Raw genomic sequence first — 21885 nt, 5'->3', positions numbered from 1 at the left:
GACTCAGGCTGTCCAATTTGGAAAAATTGAGGAAAATCCCGAAGGACTGACAAAATTGAAAGAGCCGATAGGCAGAGTCCAATGAGCAGTTATATGGCAGACTAGAATTTTTTTGAAGTCAATATTCCCAAATTGTACAGATACATAGTTCCTAGGCATATTAAGTGTCCAGCCCCAAACGAGACCTACTAGAAACGCGAATGGAAACGTTACAATTATTAATCTTTAATTGGACAGAAAGAGAATGTAAAACAAGATTGCTTATAGTGGGTAATAGAGTGATGATTAATTGTGTAAATAAAAAGGTGTCAATGATAAGGAGTACGTGTGTGATAAAGTGATTTTGGGTGTTACTGACAAGGTAAAAAATGGTTTAATATGCGATGATAAAATCAGAACGTTCTTATTTTTAGGCCTTTTTTTTGTTTTAAATTAGCGGGGCAAGGAAGACGATTGCGGGGTGAAGGCATCTTTCACACGCGTATTTTTACCATTAGACTTACATACAACAACAACTTCAGGGTTTTTAGTTTTGTGCTTTTATCATCTGTTCCTATCCATTTTTCTTGCTTTCATGCATCGCCAACTATTCCGGCCATGCGCCGCTCGGCAAGTCAACGGATATCATGTATAAAAAACAAAACACGGAATCCCAAGCTCTCGTCAGGCCCGGACGTAGAGAAACAACCTTTTTGCTACGTATTCCTGTCTTTAATAGGTATCCTATTACAAATGATGACAAACGAGAGCTGAGGATTCAAGCTTTATTTTGGTACCAAAACATGCCGTATTTTGCGAATAATTTTACAAGGTGTTTTACTTCACAAAGTGCCTATTCTTGAAGAAAGGATCTCACAAATACTCGTCTCAAATCGGAGTTTTTGAAAAGTAAAAAACGAAAAGTATAAATTCGTTCAATCGACCACAGATTCGACATCAGTAATTTAGAATGTATGTATTTTAAGGATCGACCCCCGGCAAATGAGGTAACTAGCTCTGATTTTGAGAAATGTTGTTTATAATATTTGACCTTTTGTGCTTTTCTTGCAATTTAACAAAGCACATATGGCAAGAAGGCTGTAAAATCTAACTATCGAGACGAAAAGGTTTTTCCAAGCAAATTAAAGTATGTTTGGTAAAAATCAAATGTTTTAATGTTATATATTGATCTTCTACCCCGGCAAGTGGAAAACTGTTTACACAGAAATTTATAAATCGAAAACTATCTTGACTCTCTATACATTTCTTTGTAAAATCTGACTTAACTCGCCTAACACTTTCAAGCGACACCGCTGCATTTGTACGCGGGCGCATGACCGGAATAGTTGGCGATGTTTTTATAGCTTTCACATATTCGGCTGGTTTTTTTAGCGAGGTAAGACGAGGGTTTCGGTCACTGTGGTTCGTTATGATATTGACTTGCGTAACTTGCACATCACATGGCAAGTCACATGTTGTTTGGGGTTTCCATGTTTGGGGTTTCCATGACGTTTTTCGTGTTAATTAGCGGGCAAGATTAAGACGGTTGCGGGTGGGGCAGCGTTCTCGTAATACGCCTTCACGCGTATTTTTCACCATCAGACTTACATAACAACTTCAGGGTTTTTAGTTTTGTGCTTTTATCATCTTTCCTAGCCATTTTCTTGCTTTTTTATAGCTTTCTCATATTCGTCGGCTGTTTTTTTTTCTTAGCGAGGTAAGACAAGGGTTCGGTCACTGTGGTTCGTTATGATATTGACTTGCGTAACTTGCACATCACATGGCAAGTCACATGTTGTTTGGGGTTTCCATGTTTGGGGTTTCCATGACGTTTTTCGTGTTAATTAGCGGGCAAAATTAAGACGGTTGCGGGTGGGGCAGCGTTCTCTCGTAATACACCCGTTCACGCGTATTTTCAACCATCAGACTTACATAACAACTTCAGGGTTTTTAGTTTTGTGCTTTTATCATCTTTCCTAGCCATTTTTCTTGCTTTTTTATAGCTTTCTCATATTCGGCTGCTTTTTTTTCTTAGCGAGGTAAGACAAGGGTTTCGGTCACTGTGGTTCGTTATGATATTGACTTGCGTAACTTGCACATCACATGGCAAGTCACATGTTGTTTGGGGTTTCCATGTTTGGGGTTTCCATGACGTTTTTCGTGTTAATTAGCGGGCAAAATTAAGACGGTTGCGGGTGGGGCAGCGTTCTCTCGTAATACACCCGTTCACGCGTATTTTTCACCATCAGACTTACATAACAACTTCAGGGTTTTTAGTTTTGTGCTTTTATCATCTTTCCTAGCCATTTTTCTTGCTTTTTTTATAGCTTTCTCATATTCGGTTGGTTTTTTTTCTTAGAGAGGTAAGACAAGGGTTTCGGTCACTGTGGTTCGTTATGATATTGACTTGCGTAACTTGCACATCACATGGCAAGTCACATGTTGTTTGGGGTTTCCATGTTTGGGGTTTCCATGACGTTTTTCGTGTTAATTAGCGGGCAAAATTAAGACGGTTGCGGGTGGGGCAGCGTTCTCTCGTAATACACCCGTTCATGCGTATTTTTCACCATCAGACTTACATAACAACTTCAGGGTTTTTAGTTTTGTGCTTTTATCATCTTTCCTAGCCATTTTTCTTGCTTTTTTCATAGCTTTCTCATATTCGGCTGTTTTTTTTCTTAGAGAGGTAAGACAAGGGTTTTGGTCACTGTGGTTCGTTATGATATTGACTTGCGTAACTTGCACATCACATGGCAAGTCACATGTTGTTTGGGGTTTCCATGACTCTACAGTTTCGTAACACTTTTTTCACGTGGCATGGCTTATCTCTTTTTCACTAGAAGAAGAACTAGCTCAAAACTAGTGTGAGCTGCGTTGGTGTTTCTAACGAAATAGTAATGATAAAAAAAAAAGTAAAATATACACCGTGAAAAGATGAAAAAATTTACTGACGTAAATTTAAATTGACCTTTTATCACTTCTTTTTCGCTAGGGTAGGGTGAGATGGATTTGGTTAGATGAGGTATAACCATCATATCTTGCGCCCATTCACAAACTGTCATCATCATGGTTGGACATGTGTGAATGCGTTGTTTTTATTTTGTTTTTTGTTTTGTTGTTTTTTTTGCGTCGATCTCTCTTGTCAATCAGTATAATTACTTGAGCGAGTCCAACTGGACAAGAACCGAACGAAAAGATTGGCTATTGACGTTTGCGGTCATATAATCTCATGTTCCAGTGCGAATACGACTTATTAGAAGACAAAAAATTTGGTTGTGACAAATAGCTCCTCGCCTGAGTATTATATAAACCCTGTTGATGGAATAAACTATTGTGCAGATCAACCTATCTTAGCCTGCTCTCCAACCGATGTAAACATGGCCGACGTCTCGGAGGTGTTTGAGGATTGTTTTTCTCCTTCTGCTCTTGAATACAGCGAAAAAGGTGGAGAATTATTTCAAGGCAGAGAGGAAAAGCTAGTACACTCTGAAAACGATGCAAATCATAAACTAGAAATTAAGAAATGTGAAGAGAATTGCTCCGAAACGCCAAGGAAGACATCAACGTTTCGGTCAGCGGCAAGAGCAGTTGCCTTAGCAACCACACGTGCCCAAGTGAGAAAGTCCAACACCTTTTTGCCTGAACTTCACATTAGAGAAGTGAAAGCAAGAATGCAGCACATTCTTGGGAGCAGCACAAATGTCAACGAGGGAAATTGGGTTGGGATGTTTTCTAAAAAGAGAAAAAGTTCATTCCGAGAGATGGCAATTGAACCTCCTCAAATTACGGTTGACTTTGCGATGGGAATCTTCGACCCAAAGAAAAGACAACTGCACAAGAAAATCAACTATGCTGCTGTAGTTCCAAATGAGGATTAAAACCGAAACGGTTGATATATCTCCGTTTATTTTCATTGGAAAGGGGACCAGTTATAAATTCGTTAAAAAGAGAGTGGTCATAACGGCGGCAAAAGGCCAACAAATTGAGGTGATTCTCTCAGTATATCAAGAAACTTATGCAGCTGCAAATTTAAAGATTCAGAAAAAATTCCGAGTCTCAGAAAAAATTCTGAGTCTTGAACGAATTAATTACTTAATTACAATAAATAGTTACAAAGTTTAAAACGTTCGAACTCGTTTTATAGAAGTTACGAATAACTTCTAAAGCATATAGGAAGTGGCATTTTTACATCTTGATAGAGTTTGGGTAGAGGTCAGTTTTTTGTTTTGTTTTGTTCTTTTTTATTTGATTCAATTTTTTTTTTTTTTTTTGATCTCAGTAGAATACTCACAAATGAATCTAAACCCTAATAGACGGTTCTCGTATCAAAAAGAATAAATAAATAAAAATAAATAAATAAAACGCGTGGCGCAGCTCAACGGGGTCAAACTGAAAGCATGTTCCAATTCTTAGAGGAGTAAAAAACATGCATAAAAATCTAGGCCTTTCTTCTTTTCCACGAAGACCCGAAATGTCATCATCAACATAATCTCTTTCACCCCTCTTCAGCATCGATTAAGAGTAAAAAATTTCAGTCGTCGCTTTAGTACAAGGCTTGGATAGTTCACTTGCATTCACGTGTAACGACCTGATTGGTCTAATCTAATCTATCTATGTAATCGTTCTCTCAAAAGAATTACTGACTTTTCGAAAATATCCAATTCCGTGTTATATATATGAATAAAAAAGATAATTGTAAATACAATATTACATTGAATGTCATTGTCATTATATCTGAACAAATGTCCAGAAGCATTGAATGAATACAGTCCTATGACTTAACGCTGTCGTTTGATCGGCTTCACCCTACGCGCCTAGACCGAAAAGGATCATGGGATAATTAATTCACAGTTACTAGCTGCCGCATATGTTATCTAACACGTCTTGAGCTCGCTTTTTTCGTTCCCATTTAATTTGCTAAAACCATGCCTCGAGCATACGGCGAAGATTTAAACTGGCGAGCAGTTTGGATGACGCAAGTTCTGGGTAATTTACCCGTTATCCTTTTCGGTCTAGGCGAGTAGGAATGATCCGATCAACGACAACGTTTAGTCAAAGGACTGTATACTAGAGATGAGTCAATAGATGCCTATATCACTTCCTAAGAGGCTCTTTCTCCTCTATCCACTACGACAGTGCCTCAGTTGATTGAGAAACTTGACAGCGATACTTCACTTGAAGTAAAACGAAGTTTAACTGAGATGTTGAAAGTCGGTATGACTTTGGACGGACGAATCTAATTCAGGTTATTAAGCTGTCCAAATAGGTAAAAAAAATCGGCCAAATAGCAATTCAACACCATATTGATGTCGGAATCAACTGCAATTTTGACACGCACTGTTAATATAGGTTGATAGTGCTGTTCAAACTTTAAATAAGGCGTGATGCGATATATTGATGTCGGGATGTCTTTGCACTAGTTGCGCGTTGAGGATTAGAGGTATTGCTTGTGTAAACAGGTTAGCGCATATGGTCAAATGGAAGTTGACAAACAGACCTACTGTTTCTTCGTTTTTCATTTCCAAATATCATAATTAGGAAAAAAATGATGGTTTCGAAAAAGTATATGTTAATGTATATAATATATTGTTAATGTCAAATAGAATTTTTTTTTCAAATCCAGAAATGCGTTTGTTTTACGCAAATCAGCACACACTTTTCGTTAACTGTACTCATAAAATACAGAAAAGTATAAAGCGTATATTTTTGTATAAATGAATAATCTCATAGAAAAAAAAATCATAAAGATAACATAATATATGACACAAACAGTTTTGTTGATTGAATGCGAAGGTGTTGTTTTACAAAAAATATAAACGAATTCGAATATTATACATACATTTTCGGTCTGTGTTAGCTTTCCTTTGTGCCCTTTAGCCGCCATGCCTTCACAGCTTTCCAGGTGTTAAACAGTTGCCGGTACCTCATCCAGCTTAAAAGCAGCTAACTCGGCTTGTTTAGCTACAGAACTTTTCAGAAGACAACCAAGATGAAGTTATTCTTGTTGTTCGTGTTGCTTGGTGTTGCCTTTGCTAACAATCCTGATGGTAAGTGGGGGGAAAATGAAAAGAGAATACGAAAAAGTGAAAAAAGGTACAATTTTTCACGTTCACATTCAAAATCACTTGAGAATACGTGTGCTTTATTTAAGTTACATCCAAACTTAATTACTACCTTCTCGACTGTTACCCGTGGAAAAAAAGAACTATACTCAAGAAAATGCGACGAAGTTTGAAGCTATGAAAAAGCTTACAATTTAGCAAGGCTTAGGGTTTTTATGCCAGTTCGTGTAAATCTAGTTTTCTTACCTTTGACTTCAGATAGACCTATCGTGAACCAGTCCCTATTTTGAATTATACAATTACACCTCTTTAGAAGCACGTACTCAAAATCACATAATACTTACTCTCTTCATTGACAAATCACTTGAAAAGAAAACGCCGGAGTTGACGACCCAAACCTGTACGAGGGAGACATGATCCTGACTGACGCTCAGCGAATGGCAGCTGAAATGGGAATGGACGTGGATAAACCAATCGGTAGAGGAAGCATCAAGAATGGCCGTTGGCCAGGAGGAGTGATGGCTTACACTATTGACGGCAGCTTACGTGAGTAGCTCGACGCCTGTCTTTCATCGATCTTGTCTCCTCCCGCTCTCCACTCTATTGATCAAGATTCTATTTGTATGTTCCATTGATATAAATGCCTTTTCTTTGATATTTAGGACGTAACTCCCGAGCAATGAATGCCATCAGAGCCGGAATGAAAATGTGGACTGACAATACTTGTATCAGATTCAAAGAGAGGACGAACGAGTATGCGTACGCACACTTTCACATCGGAGGAGGGTAAGTATTGTCACGCTCTCTAAATCCGTCAAGCAAAACATTTCGTGGACGTGAGATCGTGAGATATTCTCCGTCTCTTGTCCCTTTAACTGTGTGTGGTCATGGTCAGATGACGGGCAAGCTCAAAGGAATAGTCTTTGCTTAAATAATATGTATGAACAGGTGCACCCTTATTTCACAGCTGCTCTTCTATGGTCGGACGAACAGGACGCCTTCAGAGAATCAGTCTCGCTGGCGGATGCTGGTACGCGGGCATTGTTGCGCATGAAATTGGTGAGTGTCACACATTCCCTAGATCACGCAATTTGCACACGTCCATGATTTTTTTCTTATTTTTACACCCTCTAGGTCACGCACTCGGTTTTCACCACGAACAGTCACGCCCTGATCGAGACAATTACGTTACCATCAACTGGAATAACATTAACCCAAGTAAGTTATGCATAATGAAAAAAGGTTTCTTTTCTCTAACAAATATCTTATCCACCTGTTGCACAAATCTAATATTTTTCTTTGAAGACATGAAGTTCAACTTCAACAAGTACTCAAGGTCCACCATTGATTCTCTGGGAACTCCATACGATTACAACAGCGTCATGCACTATGATAGTTATGCATTCAGCAGAAACAGGAGACCAACCATCGTAGCTAAACAATCTGGGGTAAGAACAGATAGTATGATTTTAATTAAAGCTTTAGCGAATGTGTATGTAGAAATGATAAGGGTTGTAGTCACTAAAGCAGGGAGGAGGAACAAGGGTCACGTGTCCACCAAAAAAAATTGCTTTTGGCACCAAAAATTATTAATTCATGCGGGATTCCTGTGGATTTGGCGGGAAAATGGGACACCCCCCCCCCCCCCCCCCCCCCTCCTCTAGAATCGAAACCTCGCTATGCCCCTGATTGAAATAGACTTTTCCCGTAGTCGCTTGGGTGATCACAAAACAATAGCGGTTCCTTGTATTGTCTTGATAAGTTCATACATTTGCTGTATTTATGGAAAGTTTCATCTCGACTTGAACTGTTCGTAGGCATTCAAGCGAAGTCGAGAAATGTGTAGTTATTTGAATGAATTCAATAAATCCGTAGAGCTTGTTAAGGTAGTTTATGGCAGGTACGCACATACGCTAGTAGAGCAGCCAAGAAAAAGGGCTATAATTCTCCCTCAAGCGGGAGACGAGGGTACACTCTGCGTCAAAAATCCTACATACTAAATGTAACCGTATCTTCCTACTTTCAGGTTAAACTTGGCAACCGCAGGTACCTGAGTAAGGTTGACATCCAACAGATGAACATGATGTACAAGTGCAGTGGTGGTGGTGGTGGTGGTGGTGGAATCGTTAACCCCCCTCCCCCTCCAGGTAAAAGACAAGATTATAAACATTATAAAAACGTTTTTGAATTAAAGGCAAATATCTATAAAGACAGATATTAAACATCGACAGTTTGTTCCAACAAGGCAGGTTCAAAGAAGATCATTAGAGGTCCTTTACCGCCTCTCTCTCTCTCTCTCTCTCTCTCTCTCTCTCTCTCTCTCTCTCTCTCTCTCTCTCTCTCAATCAATGCTGCGTTTTGAGGGTATTTAAAGCTAAAGTTACACGTATTCGCATAGAAAACTCGAAACAATAGTGTGAAGACACAGGGCGGGTCTCTGGCATCACTTAACCGCACTTGCTCCAAATAAAACTTCATATACGTGGTCTAGCCCTTTCCTTATATAGCTTTTATCCTCTTACGCGCTGAGATAATTTGCCATTAATTGCACTGCAATCTTATTTAGTTTGTAAGGACAACAATCCTCTATGCCCAATCCTTGCTCTTGGCTGCGGACTTCACGCGGGAATCAGAGACCAATGTAGGAAGAGCTGCAAAATGTGCTAGGTGAGTTGAAAAAATTTGGACGAAATTTTGCTCAGTAGAATACCTGGATACCAAGAGAAAATGAACTTAGTTCATATTCTCTTGTGCATACCTATGAATATATCCTTTTTTAGTCTAATCCTGAGCAATGAGGATTAAAGCGACACGAGTGAAAAACGTCTGCGCATGCTCCGGATCCGTATGCAAATTAGCCAATACATACGTACGTAAATTTGACTTCCAAACATGCCTGATAATTGGACTTCACAAAATACCAAAACTTGGTACCAGTCCATGCTTGAAACTTAAGGCTAATTCTTTCATCTTGTGTTATTTAATACAGTATCTTGGTCTTACAAAAGTATACCCTGGACCTTTTTTGTATACTTGGAGAAAACAAACTTTATTTTCTCACTCAAACTCTTCAAAATTCTTAGAAAACATGCTGAAATGCACGCATGCGCAAACGTTTTTCTCTAGTGTCCCTGATAGCCTCACTTGTATGATACTTAAAACAAAAGAATATCTCATTCCAGGCTAATTAAAAAAATATTCTTTGATATCGTTTTCAGATGGACACCACCTAAGATATTACAAGCTATATATCTATAACTAACCTTGATATTTAACTGTGGAACATATTTTGAATTCTAATAAAGCATTTACTTAAAAAAAAATCCTTGTGTGTTTACTAAAAAAAAAGTTGAAGTTCATCAAAAAAGTTAAAGTTGAACAACTTGAAAGATCTTAGAATTTTGATATCTCGAAGGTGGGCCTATTTCAGCTGGGATTTCAAGTCTTGACATACAGAATAAATAGTGTTATCCGTGTAATCTGTAATGATCGCTAAGAATCACATGATCATTTACGAGTCACGTGACTGCTTCCCGACTCTTAATACGGCAAATTTGGAAGCTTTCAAACGAATTTTCCGAATGTAACTATTATTGCTGATGACACTAAATAGTGTAAGGGCCTCATGTGCCTCATAGCATGATGAGTCATGGTGATGGCGAGAAGATGATTGGATAAGGGTAGTCAACCTATTTTCTCCAGTTTTCCAAGGTACGCCCTCTTATTTACCACGACTTTTCTTATCGAGTCGTCAAAATATGTTGTGGACTTCCACGGCTACGCTTCGTGAGTACACAACATTTTGACGGCTAGATGACGAAAATTGTGGTAAATAAGAGTACATACCATGTAAAACTGAAGGAAATTGGTTTTTTACCACAAAAAAATAAAAATTTTACTACAAAAACAAAGGTAAATTTGAAACAAAAGAGGGGTTCAAGCGGGCGCGTGATTTGCTGACGTAATTTATGATTGTCCTCCTATTTCCCGCGGCTCTAGACCAGTCAGAAAGCGAGATCAGAAAATTCACAATACTGGTAAAAATGAAGTTCTTTTGTGAATCACTTCATCTTTCGCCGCAATTTTTGAAATGAAATGTTTGTCCACAACTGAACAAATCATTCTCTTACCGCCATAACACATGCTTTTAGGAACATTCTCATGAATAATCACCGAATTATTTTTTAGAAGCCAGCTTTTGCCTTTTCAGTGAAACATATACTCTATATCGATTTATGAATTATTAATCAAGCACAAAAGAAATAAAAACTCCGTCGACTGAACAAACAGACACAATTAAGGAATACACAGATGACTAAATATATACCAAGAAGAAAAGAAGGAAAAAGGGAGGAGAGAGAAAGGAGGGAAGGAAGGAAGGAAGGAAGGAAGGAAGGAAGGAAGGAAGGAAGGAAGGAAGGAAGGAAGGAAGGAAGGAAGGAAGGAAGGAACGAACGAACGAACGAACGAACAAAGGAACGAACGAACGAACGAACGAACGAACGAACGAACGAACGAACGAACGAACGAACGAACGAACGAACGAACGAACGAACGAACGAACGAACGAACAAAGGAACGAACGAACGAACGAACGAACGAACGAACGAACGAATGAACGAACAAAGGAACGAACGAACGAACGAACGAACAAACGAACGAACGAACGAACGAACGAAAGACCGACCGAACGAACGAACGAACAAAGGAACGAACTAACGAACAAAGGAACGAACTAACGAACGAACGAATGAAAGACCGAACGAACAAAGGAACGAACGAACGAGCTAACGAACTAACGAACAAAGGAACGAACGAACGAACGAACGAACGAACGAACGAACGAAAGACCGATCGAACGAACGAACGAAGAACGAACGAAGAACGAACGAACGAAGAACGAACGAACAAATGAAGTGAGCGAAGAGGAGGGAAGGAAGGAAGGAAAGAAGGAAGGAAGCATACGAGTTAAAAATAATTAAAAAAAAGGAAGGAAAAATGAAAGAAAGGATAAATGGAATAACCATGTAGCAAAAATGTTTAAGCTCCTAAAGCTGACTTTAAAAAGTTAAGTACATATTTGTAGAACTAATACCTCGATGTCCTGTCCCAAGTCAACAAAAACACATCTTACTAACCTGTGTTGCCTTCTGTTTTTTGGTGATATTTCCTCAGCTTCCCAGGTGCACAGCAGCTGAAATCCTCCTTTTCCCTTACAAATACAGCCATGTTCAATCTCCAAGCACAGTTCTTCCCATAGACATTCAAGATGAAGTTCCTTGTTTTGTGTGTTCTTCTTGGTGTGGCGTTCGGTAGCAATCCTGAAGGTGAGAAAAAAGCGTTAAATTTTCTATCTTCTTTCAAAATTTTGCCAACTGCTCCGCGTTCGTTTGTTTGCGTTTCGTTTCTTCTTACGTGTTAATTCAAGCAAGCATATTTGCTTTTACATTTTTTGATGTAGGACATAGGAGCCTGTTGGAAAGAGTTTTTGAACCATTGTGTTAGGTGTTCGGTATCATCCCCGGGGTATCATCAGTATTAGCGACATATCCCTTCAAGACACTCTGAAGAAACGAGAGGAATTCTCACTCTACCCTTAAGATATAGTTTCCTTCTATCTTTTGAAACCCTTCATTTTATCAAACAAACTCTACTCACGCGTATGATGCCGAGTGTAAGAATCAAATCTGAGACCCTAGAGGCAACTGAGAAGCGTGTGTACTATAACAAGCTTAATGTGCAATGGCAGAGGGAGAGATCTTTGTCAGCAGCATACCATGAATCGATGAAATAAAGATATTTATTATTCTTTTTTAATGAAGTATTCTTTCATTAATTTAGATTTTTCTTTTGCAAAATTTTTTATTGTTTTTGTGTATGTACATAAAAGAAAACGCCGGAGTTGACGACCCAAACCTGTACGAGGGAGACATGATCCTGACTGACGCTCAGCGAATGGCAGCTGAAATGGGAATGGACGTGGATAAACCAATCGGTAGAGGAAGCATCAAGAATGGCCGTTGGCCAGGAGGAGTGATGGCTTACACTATTGACGGCAGCTTACGTGAGTAGCTCGACGCCTGTCTTTCATCGATCTTGTCTCTTCCCGCTCTCCACTCTATTGATCAAGATTCTATTTGTATGTTCCATTGATATAAATGCCTTTTCTTTGATATTTAGGACGCAACTCCCGAGCAATGAATGCCATCAGAGCCGGAATGAAAATGTGGACTGACAATACTTGTATCAGATTCAAAGAGAGGGCAAACGAGTATGCGTATGCGCACTTCCAGATTGGAAGAGGGTAAGTAGTGCCATACATTTCTATGAAAACACTCATTTTTCTGGTATTTCGGGAAAGGTACTAGGAAGCATCTTTCGTGGGGGAAGGGAGGGAGGAGGAAGATTTGTTGAGGCTAGTATTATGGTGTATCATTTAGGATTGCCAGCCACAATGGACAGCCCAGAGGAACACATCCAATTTCAACCGTATCGTGTTCTCCATTTTAACAATTTAAAATCTTAAATTTAAAAATTTTTTAATTTCTTAAAATTTTCAAATTAAAAAAAAGTGTTGGTTTCTAGGTGCTCTTCCATGGTGGGACGAACAGGACGTCTTCAAAGAATCAATCTTGCCAGTGGATGCTGGTACCCAGGAATCGTTGCGCACGAAATAGGTGAGTGTAACGCAATCTGTTATTTAAAAAGTCTTTGGCAGACACTGAAACCAAGACTGACCCTTTTCAGTTAAAGCCTAAGGTGAAACATAAGCCGGATACCGCGGGCATTTAACAAGTGTAACGCAATCTTCGGATTTATCATTTTCCTATTTGAACAATTTCTAGGTCACGCACTCGGTTTTTACCACGAGCAGTCACGCCCTGATCGAGACGATTACGTTACCATCAACTGGAATAACATTAACCCAAGTAAGTTATGCATAGTGAAATAAGGTTTCTTTTCTCTAACAAATATATTATCCACCTGTTGCACAAATCTTATTTTCTTCTTCAAAGGCATGAAGTTCAACTTTAACAAGTACCCAAGGTCCACCATTGATTCTCTGGGAACTCCATACGATTACTACAGCGTCATGCACTATGATGCTTATGCATTCAGCAGAAACAGGAGACCAACCATCGTAGCTAAAAAATCTGGGGTAAGAGTGAAGGGTGTCACGTGACTAAGCTTACGTGCATGTGTCTTCCCGCCTTCGGAACACTTATCTAAGAAGACGGCGCATTATCTAGTGTGCCGGTGACACGTGACGGCTGTGCGCAAATAGTTTTTCCCTCTTCTTTAACGTTCCTCAATGAAACACTGTGGTTCTCCAAACCACAGCGATCTTTTAACCAATTGCAGATATTTTTATAGAATGCTGTATCTTCTCTTCAGATTTAAGATCCTGAGTGTTGGTTTGTCGGTTTCAACTAACCAGCTGAACGAGCTCCATGTTTATTGTTATTTATAGGCTAAACTTGGCAACCGCAGTAACTTGAGTAAGATCGACATCCAACAGATGAACATGATGTACAAGTGCAGTGGTGGTGGTGGTGGTGGTGGTGGTGAAGGTGGAGGGGTTAACCCCCCCCCCCCCCCCCCCCCCCCTCCAGGTGGTGAGTATATCGGTATCATTATATATTGTATCAGGTCACTTGCTAAATAGCGTCATTTACCACAACCAGACTCGCTTGCACACTTCTTTTTGTTCAGTTGACTAGCAGCAATTGTTCAGACAAAGTTTTGAAAAAAATTCATTTGCACTCATTCTCTGATTGCAAATACATTGCCCATTCTGGATTTTGGGCATGGTATTGATGGTTTTCACGGCGGCCATGTTAGAGGAACTTAACAAAAGAATTGTCAATGAAGTCTTTTGTTATATCCTCCAGTATGGCCGCCGTGTCTTTTGTTATTCAATTCTCTTGGGAATGGTTGAAAACCATCAATACAACATGCAACAAAACTCTTCACCAACATTTTTTGAAAAAGCTTAATATCGTGAGCACTGTCGTGACGGCGCGTGACACATCAATGTAAGAAAATTTAAAAGTTCGACATTTTTTCTCTTTTACAAAAAAGTTCGCAAACCACGTATATGATGATTTTTTTAGACTGCAAGGACACTGGTCGTTACTGCTCATACCACGTCCCAAGAGGAGACTGCAAGAGAATGCAGATTGTCAAACAAAGGTGCAAAAAAAGCTGCAATCTGTGTTAGGTGGGTCACGTTTTGATTATGAGGAAAGTAACAGAAATATTCATCATTCCCTATTACGTAATGTTTTTCTATTTCAGACCGCGTGTCATTCTCTTGAGAATAAGATTCTTTGTATGAGTTGTTTCCATATTCATGAGTCTTCTCATGCGCAACCGTTAAACAAAGAAATGATACTCTAGGGAATGACACGTGGTCTGAAATGGGAAAACACTATATGATATAGGTAACGATGTCTGTAGTGTTAACGCTCAGATCAAACTTCGAACTTCACATAAGCCGAACCTAATTGAAACGATGGATAACAAGGCGGTCTTCTCTGATGTCAATAGGTTCGGCTCATGTGAAGTTATATTTTATATTAGTTATATTAAGACCATATGCATGTCTCAAAATCCATTACCTCCATTTATTCGGTATTTACTGTTATATTTAATACATCACCCATTGATGGGCCTCTTGAAGCTGGAACGTTTCAATATAAGTATTATTCCTTGAGCACTATTACATTCTCTACTATTGTATCGGAAAATGAACAATATTAACATTAACACATTTGGAATCGACAAACAAACAATATGATTACTATATTAATTTTTCACAATATTTTCTTTTCTACCCACAGATGTTACGAATTTGATTCGCTGGCTCATCAAAATCATGAATAAAATAATTTAATTTAATTAGTGCCTTAATGGTATTGTTCTACCTATATTGTATCAAATCAAACTAATTCTGCTAATGATTTGAAGATACTTGGGCAAGTGTAGTGTTGTCCCAGCACAGAGCACAGACACCTCTCTCATACGGACGCTTTCTTTGGTACAATATGCACTTATTTTGACTTATAAACAGACCTCTATAATACGGACACCTCTCTAATACGTACACTTCCTTTGGTCCAATATGCACTTATTCACTTATAGACAGACCTCCATAATACGGACACCTCTCTAATACGAACACTTTCTTTGGTCCAATATGCAATTATTTTGACTTATAAACAGACCTCTATAATACGGACACCTCTCTAATACGAACACTTCCTTTGGTCCCGCAATATGCACTTATTCACTTATAAACAGACCTCTATAATACGGACACCTCTTTAATACGAACACTTTCTTTGGTCCCGCAATATGCACTTATTCACTTATAAACAGACCTCTATAATACGGACACCTCTTTAATACGGACACTTTCTTTGGTCCAATATGCAATTATTCACTTATAAACAGACCTCTATAATACGGACACCTCTTTAATACGGACACTTTCTTTGGTCCAATATGCACTTATTCACTTATAAACAGACCTCTATAATACGGACACCTCTCTAATACGAACACTTTCTTTGGTCCAATATGCAATTATTTTGACTTATAAACAGACCTCTATAATACGGACACCTCTCTCATACGAACACTTTCTTTGGTCCAATATGCAATTATTTTGACTTATAAACAGACCTCTATAATACGGACACCTCTCTAATACGAACACTTCCTTTGGTCCCGCAATATGCACTTATTCACTTATAAACATACCTCTATAATACGGACACCTCTTTAATACGAACACTTCCTTTGGTACAATATGCACTTATTCACTTATAAACAGACCTCTATAATACGGACACCTCTTTAATACGAACACTTTCTTTGGTCCAATATGCACTTATTCACTTATAAACAGACCTCTATAATACGGACACCTCTCTAATACGAACACTTTCTTTGGTCCAATATGCAATTATTTTGACTTATAGACAGACCTCTATAATACGGACACCTCTCTAATACGAACACTTCCTTTGGTGCAATATGCAATTATTCACTTATAAACAGACCTCTATAATACGGACACCTCTTTAATACGGACACTTTCTTTGGTCCAATATGCAATTATTCACTTATAAACAGACCTCTATAATACGGACACCTCTTTAATACGGACACTTTCTTTGGTCCAATATGCACTTATTCACTTATAGACAGACATCTATAATACGGACACCTCTCTAATACGAACACTTTCTTTGGTCCAATATGCAATTATTTTGACTTATAGACAGACCTCTATAATACGGACACCTCTCTAATATGAACACTTTCTTTGGTCCAATATGCAATTATTTTGACTTATAAACAGACCTCTATAATACGGACACCTCTCTAATACGAACACTTTCTTTGGTCCAATATGCAATTATTTTGACTTATAGACAGACCTCTATAATACGGACACCTCTCTAATACGAACACTTTCTTTGGTCCAATATGCAATTATTTTGACTTATAGACAGACCTCTATAATACGGACACCTCTCTAATACGAACACTTCCTTTGGTCCAATATGCAATTATTTTGACTTATAGACAGACCTCTATAATACGGACACCTCTCTAATACGAAGACTTCCTTTGGTCCAATATGCAATTATTTTGACTTATAGACAGACCTCTATAATACGGACACCTCTCTAATACGAACACTTTCTTTGGTCCAATATGCACTTATTCACTTATAAACAGACCTCTATAATACGGACACCTCTCTAATACGAAGACTTCCTTTGGTCCAATATGCAATTATTTTGACTTATAGACAGACCTCTATAATACGGACACCTCTCTAATACGAACACTTTCTTTGGTCCAATATGCAATTATTCACTTATAAACAGACCTCTATAATACGGACACCTCTCTAATACGAACACTTTCTTTGGTCCAATATGCAATTATTCACTTATAAACAGACCTCTATAATACGGACACCTCTCTAATACGAAGACTTCCTTTGGTCCAATATGCAATTATTTTGACTTATAGACAGACCTCTATAATACGGACACCTCTCTAATACGAACACTTTCTTTGGTCCAATATGCAATTATTCACTTATAAACAGACCTCTATAATACGGACACCTCTCTAATACGAACACTTTCTTTGGTCCAATATGCAATTATTTTGACTTATAGACAGACCTCTATAATACGGACACCTCTCTAATACGAAGACTTCCTTTGGTCCAATATGCAATTATTTTGACTTATAGACAGACCTCTATAATACGGACACCTCTCTAATACGAACACTTTCTTTGGTCCAATATGCAATTATTTTGACTTATAGACAGACCTCTATAATACGGACACCTCTCTAATACGAACACTTTCTTTGGTCCAATATGCAATTATTCACTTATAAACAGACCTCTATAATACGGACACCTCTCTAATACGAACACTTTCTTTGGTCCAATATGCAATTATTTTGACTTATAGACAGACCTCTATAATACGGACACCTCTCTAATACGAACACTTTCTTTGGTCCAATATGCAATTATTTTGACTTATAGACAGACCTCTATAATACGGACACCTCTCTAATACGAACACTTTCTTTGGTCCAATATGCAATTATTTTGACTTATAGACAGACCTCTATAATACGGACACCTCTCTAATACGAAGACTTCCTTTGGTGCAATATGCAATTATTCACTTATAAACAGACCTCTATAATACGGACACCTCTCTAATACGAACACTTTCTTTGGTCCAATATGCACTTATTCACCGCTGCAAAGCGACACAGACCTCTATGAAAATACACTTTTAAGAACTATGCTATAATTTCTTTTTTTCAGTTTACACGTATCTGGGATTTCTTACAGAAGTTGTAATGATGGGTTTTCTCCAGTATGCGAAATTGAACTGAATTTATTAAAGTATTATATCATCGGTTGTCCCAAGATAGACATTATTTCCACCCATATTTCGTTGTTCTCTGAATTTATATCTTGAGAGTCGACAGCAGTTGTTTATGATTTTGTTTATGACCACTGTAATCCACTTAGAGTAGCGATTACGAAACTCTCTGGGAACAATACCGTAGATGAATGGATTGAGGCAACTGTGAAAGATGCATAATATATCCGCATAGTTCATGAAGGTCAGGACTAGTTTCTTTGCTTTTGTGTTTCCAAACTCCCACATCATCATTCCAACTTGTAAAGGCATCAGGAAGATAGCAAATACAATGACAATTGCTGCAATTGCTTTGATGATGTCTTTATTCTCACGTTGTATATTCTCTCTCTGCACTTGTCCTTCGAGCTTCTTCAAGCTCATGCCGATGCCAACGTAGCAACATAGCACTATGACCAAAGGGAACAGATATTCAACAGTAAAAATAAAGAAAACGTACGCTCTTCTCTGACTTATCGTAGACCAGTCAAGATGACAGAATCGACCAGCTGACTTTGAAACAGCAAGAGCGGGGATAAGAACGATGAATGCTGCTATCCATAAGCCTAGAACCCAAATCTTAGCAGTTTTTTGAGTGATCATTTGAGTCCACATGAACAAGATACTGCGACACCTTATAACAGCCATGGATGTGATAGTAAATATACTTGCACACAGTGGCACGCTCATGAGTGGCCAGAAGTACAGACAGAAGTATTTTCCATAGAGATGACCGGAGAGAAGGTAAAAATGGACTCCTACGTAAACCCAGATTGTCAGCATGTCGGAAATGGCGAGATTAGTCAAGAAAATGTCGTTGTCTGTCTTGTTTCCTTGCTTGGTTATTATCGCTGCAAGGACAGTACATCCGCCAAACGTACCTAAGATTAGACTTCCAAGGTAAACGACAAAACGGACATTTGCTTCTGGCGACTCGAGAGGATAGATAATACTAGATGATGTGTTGTTATTCATAGTTAGGTTGTTGATTGGTGTTGTAATACTGCTACTGCTGCCAAACTTCTGTTTTTCTTTTTTTCTTTGATTACCGTTTTCTATAGTTCAGTTTTTTGGCGCTGACAGCGTTAGATACTACTAAGTGTTTCTTCTTCTGCAGTCGTCGTCGTCTTCTTCTTTTTCTTCTCTTTTTCTTCGGCAACGTTACACTATTCAAGCTACTTTAGTCCTCTTCTCCTTCTCTTTTACTTTTGCCCTTCTTTCTCTTTCCCCAATTCTCTTACCGTGGAAAATCAGTCTCTCTTCTCTTCAAATCTGTCTCCGTTCTCCTTTTTACCAACTCTTCCGACTTGTTATTGATTTTTTTCTCCTTATACCGTTATCGCTGCGGGTTGCGTCCTTTTATCTTATACAGCACAACCGAATATTTACTTTCTCTCCTTATTAAAGTTTCGTCTGAATGAGTATCCTTTGTCAACCAGCTTCACTGGAACTTGTCCCTTATTCACTCGACGCCGTCATGAAGTCTAGAAATGAAGAATATATACCAGCACAAATAAGCATTGAAAACTCATCGATTCTTTATATTAGTCTTGGCTTGTTAGCAAGTTTACATGACAATTCACAGCAAGTCCGTCAACAAATGAGAGAAATAATACATAAACTAAAAGCGCTATGATAAATGAAGGGAAGAAAACAGGAAGAAACCTGTCTCAACTAGAAAATTAAGCAAGTTTAAAAGGGAATGAATTAATGTTCGATGAAAATAGTGGTCCGATCCGCCCAAAGCCGGCAAGATTATTGATCATCTAAAGAAGGCAATTTGACAGAGAAACCTATCGACAAATTATGAAATCCATAATGATTGATATTAGTTAACGCAGTCACGAAGGAGTCTCCTGTCGAATAAATAATAAACTAAATCTAAGATTATTTCTTAGACTTGGCAGCTTCAATTGAAGTTCTGACCTCAATTGACTTATAAAGTTGCTTAATTCCTTCATTTAGAACTAAATATGTCGAAAAAGCTAAATGATTTTCAAAAAAAAACTTTGCGGTAAGACCTTGCCCTAATTTATAAAATCTTAATTTACACCTGATAAATGTGTTAGGAATTGAAATAATAAAATTGGATTAATTAATTTGTAAGGCAAAATTGTACTTAAATTCATTACGAATTTAGTTTCCGTTTTTAATAATGTAAAATATTTAAGCTTAATACTTGCTGGTAAAGAAGGCCTCTCTCACGAGCGTTTCCCAAAGCCATTTCAGTGTCACAGCATGAAAATAATCGCTAATGGATTTGTTAGCGAAATAGTATGCAGTAGTAGTCTATAGCTTCCGCCGTGAATTGCCAATATTTTTTATAACAAACTCATTGCTAGGCATTTAGAAAGAAGGGCGAAGCGTACAAAAACATCAAACCAAGGTCAAGCGACTGATGAGTTGGGAAACTGTCCTTTGGTTGAACAAATACTCGCACCTGTTTCGTGGTAATTTCAAAACCTTGAACTTGGTGATTAGATGGTTATCGATCCTGGGTATTGAAGTGCATCCAGTAGCTTCTGATACAATACTTTCAGTATTGATTCTACATAAAGTGAATAGTTGAATGGTGAAATATATATTCATTTGAATGTTGAGTCTAAAGGTTTACTACTTCCTATATGTTAATGACTGTAACCATAACCCCAGGTTTCACTCAAATAAAGAAAAGTTTTTTTTTTAATTCTGTAAAGCTTCCCATCCACTTATATTTATTTTAAATGGTAATCATTGGTTTTCATTTTAACATTTTGTCATTTTGTGTTTCAACACACAACTGGAACCCGATTTATTTATTCTACTCAAGTACCACTCTCAGCATAATCAGGCGAGATTTCCTTTCTTTTTTGAATTGCGATTCCCAAAGTTTAATCTTCAATGTCGTAAACACGTTAAAAGCAAAGATTTTTTTCTTTTGTTTTAATGGCAATGCCCGGCAGATAACGGTCGCTATGAACTAACACCCATTAAATGTTATTTTGAAATGCCAAACACGCACTGCTTTGATGTCATAGGATGTTTACAAAGAACAAATAGATGAGATTATTCCACTTGATGGCTGTGTTTCCAAGTTGGACTAGGATATCCGTTTCCCTTAACGCCCACAAGATTTCCACATAGAGTCTTCTTGACAGTGCGACTACACCAACCAAGGCCACCCAGACCAATTTTCATACGAATTAGCCAATCACGATCGAGTATTTAAACTATGGAATCTGTATTTTTTTTCCTTTAAAAGTAAATATTTTACTTTACACGAGTATGTGTATGATCAGGAGAGAACAAAAACAGTTTGAAATCAATAATTCAGCAATTCATCTGTTATTCGGCGTCAAAAATGTGATTTGTAAATTGTTTTGGTGGCCTTGGTTAATGTAGTAACCCATGGTAAGCCAGTGGCAAATTTCCCTCATTCCAACAAGATTTTCTACCTTTTTTTCTTCCATCCTTCTTTTCTACCTTGGTTTCTTTCTTTTCTTCTTTTCTTTCCTTATCTTTCCTTCCTATACATCCCCCCGAGTACATCCTATGTTACCGAAGACTGTTTTAATGGCATTAATATATTGTTTACCAAAGAAACTTAAGGATAAAAAACGGAAAGTTTTTGGTGTAAGTACCTCGTGTGAAAACGCAGGCTGTTCGACTATAGCAACTTAATTAATGGAAGATATTTTTCTTTCGATAAGGAATATTTTGTGGCAATACAATGGTGTGACTCATTCTGAACTGATCGAAGCCTCTCTGGCAGGAAAGATCACAATAAATTGAAATTTCTAATATCTTTTTTGCAATGAGAAGATAAAGAATGACTAGAAAGCGATACTGGAAATCGAAAGGAAAGATTGAATAAAAATAGGGAAACA

The 21885-nt window shown here is 38.0% G+C and overlaps 3 protein-coding genes across 8 annotated transcripts in view; 2 read left to right on the top strand and 1 right to left on the bottom strand.

Moving 5' to 3' along the window:
- Positions 1 to 5872: 5872 nt before the first annotated feature.
- Positions 5873 to 9364, top strand: LOC116301469 (zinc metalloproteinase nas-15). 2 transcript variants are annotated; one of them, XM_031710536.2, is made up of 9 exons: positions 5873 to 6026; positions 6414 to 6587; positions 6704 to 6827; positions 7009 to 7100; positions 7176 to 7259; positions 7347 to 7489; positions 8068 to 8188; positions 8608 to 8708; positions 9260 to 9364. In XM_031710536.2, exons 1-8 carry the CDS (start codon positions 5969 to 5971, stop codon positions 8706 to 8708), a joined length of 897 nt encoding a protein of 298 aa, XP_031566396.2. In that variant the 5' UTR covers positions 5873 to 5968; the 3' UTR covers positions 9260 to 9364. The 2 variants fall into 2 exon arrangements, with proteins under 2 accessions (XP_031566396.2, XP_088889538.1); XM_089033412.1 differs by having other exon boundaries at positions 5954 to 6026; positions 6300 to 6587.
- A 1877-nt stretch (positions 9365 to 11241) lies between these two features.
- LOC148913583 (zinc metalloproteinase nas-15-like) lies at positions 11242 to 14942 on the top strand. The gene is made up of 9 exons (XM_089033424.1): positions 11242 to 11368; positions 11932 to 12105; positions 12222 to 12345; positions 12627 to 12718; positions 12887 to 12970; positions 13058 to 13200; positions 13513 to 13657; positions 14156 to 14262; positions 14885 to 14942. Exons 1-8 carry the CDS (start codon positions 11311 to 11313, stop codon positions 14260 to 14262), a joined length of 927 nt encoding a protein of 308 aa, XP_088889550.1. The 5' UTR covers positions 11242 to 11310; the 3' UTR covers positions 14885 to 14942.
- LOC116301697 (neuropeptide FF receptor 2) overlaps positions 14649 to 21885 on the bottom strand; it is an 11035-nt gene continuing 3798 nt past the window's right edge. The window contains exons 2-3 of one of the 5 annotated variants that reach the window (XM_031710795.2): positions 20460 to 20567; positions 14649 to 19503 (exon numbers count right to left, since the gene is read on the bottom strand). In XM_031710795.2, coding sequence (XP_031566655.1) covers positions 17996 to 18994 — 999 coding nt within the window. In that variant the 5' untranslated portion in view covers positions 18995 to 19503; positions 20460 to 20567 and the 3' untranslated portion in view covers positions 14649 to 17995. The other 4 variants (XM_089033377.1, XM_031710813.2, XM_089033373.1 and 1 more) reach the window with 4 other exon arrangements.

The sequence above is a fragment of the Actinia tenebrosa genome, unplaced genomic scaffold (genome assembly GCF_029948245.1).
Source record: "Actinia tenebrosa isolate PJP-AT-01 unplaced genomic scaffold, QUT_ActTen_1.0 PGA_scaffold0__85_contigs__length_37466705, whole genome shotgun sequence".
NCBI lineage: Eukaryota > Metazoa > Cnidaria > Anthozoa > Actiniaria > Actiniidae > Actinia > Actinia tenebrosa.
The sequence above is the reverse complement of the archived record's forward strand: the minus strand, read 5'-3'. Positions and strand labels throughout refer to the sequence as shown.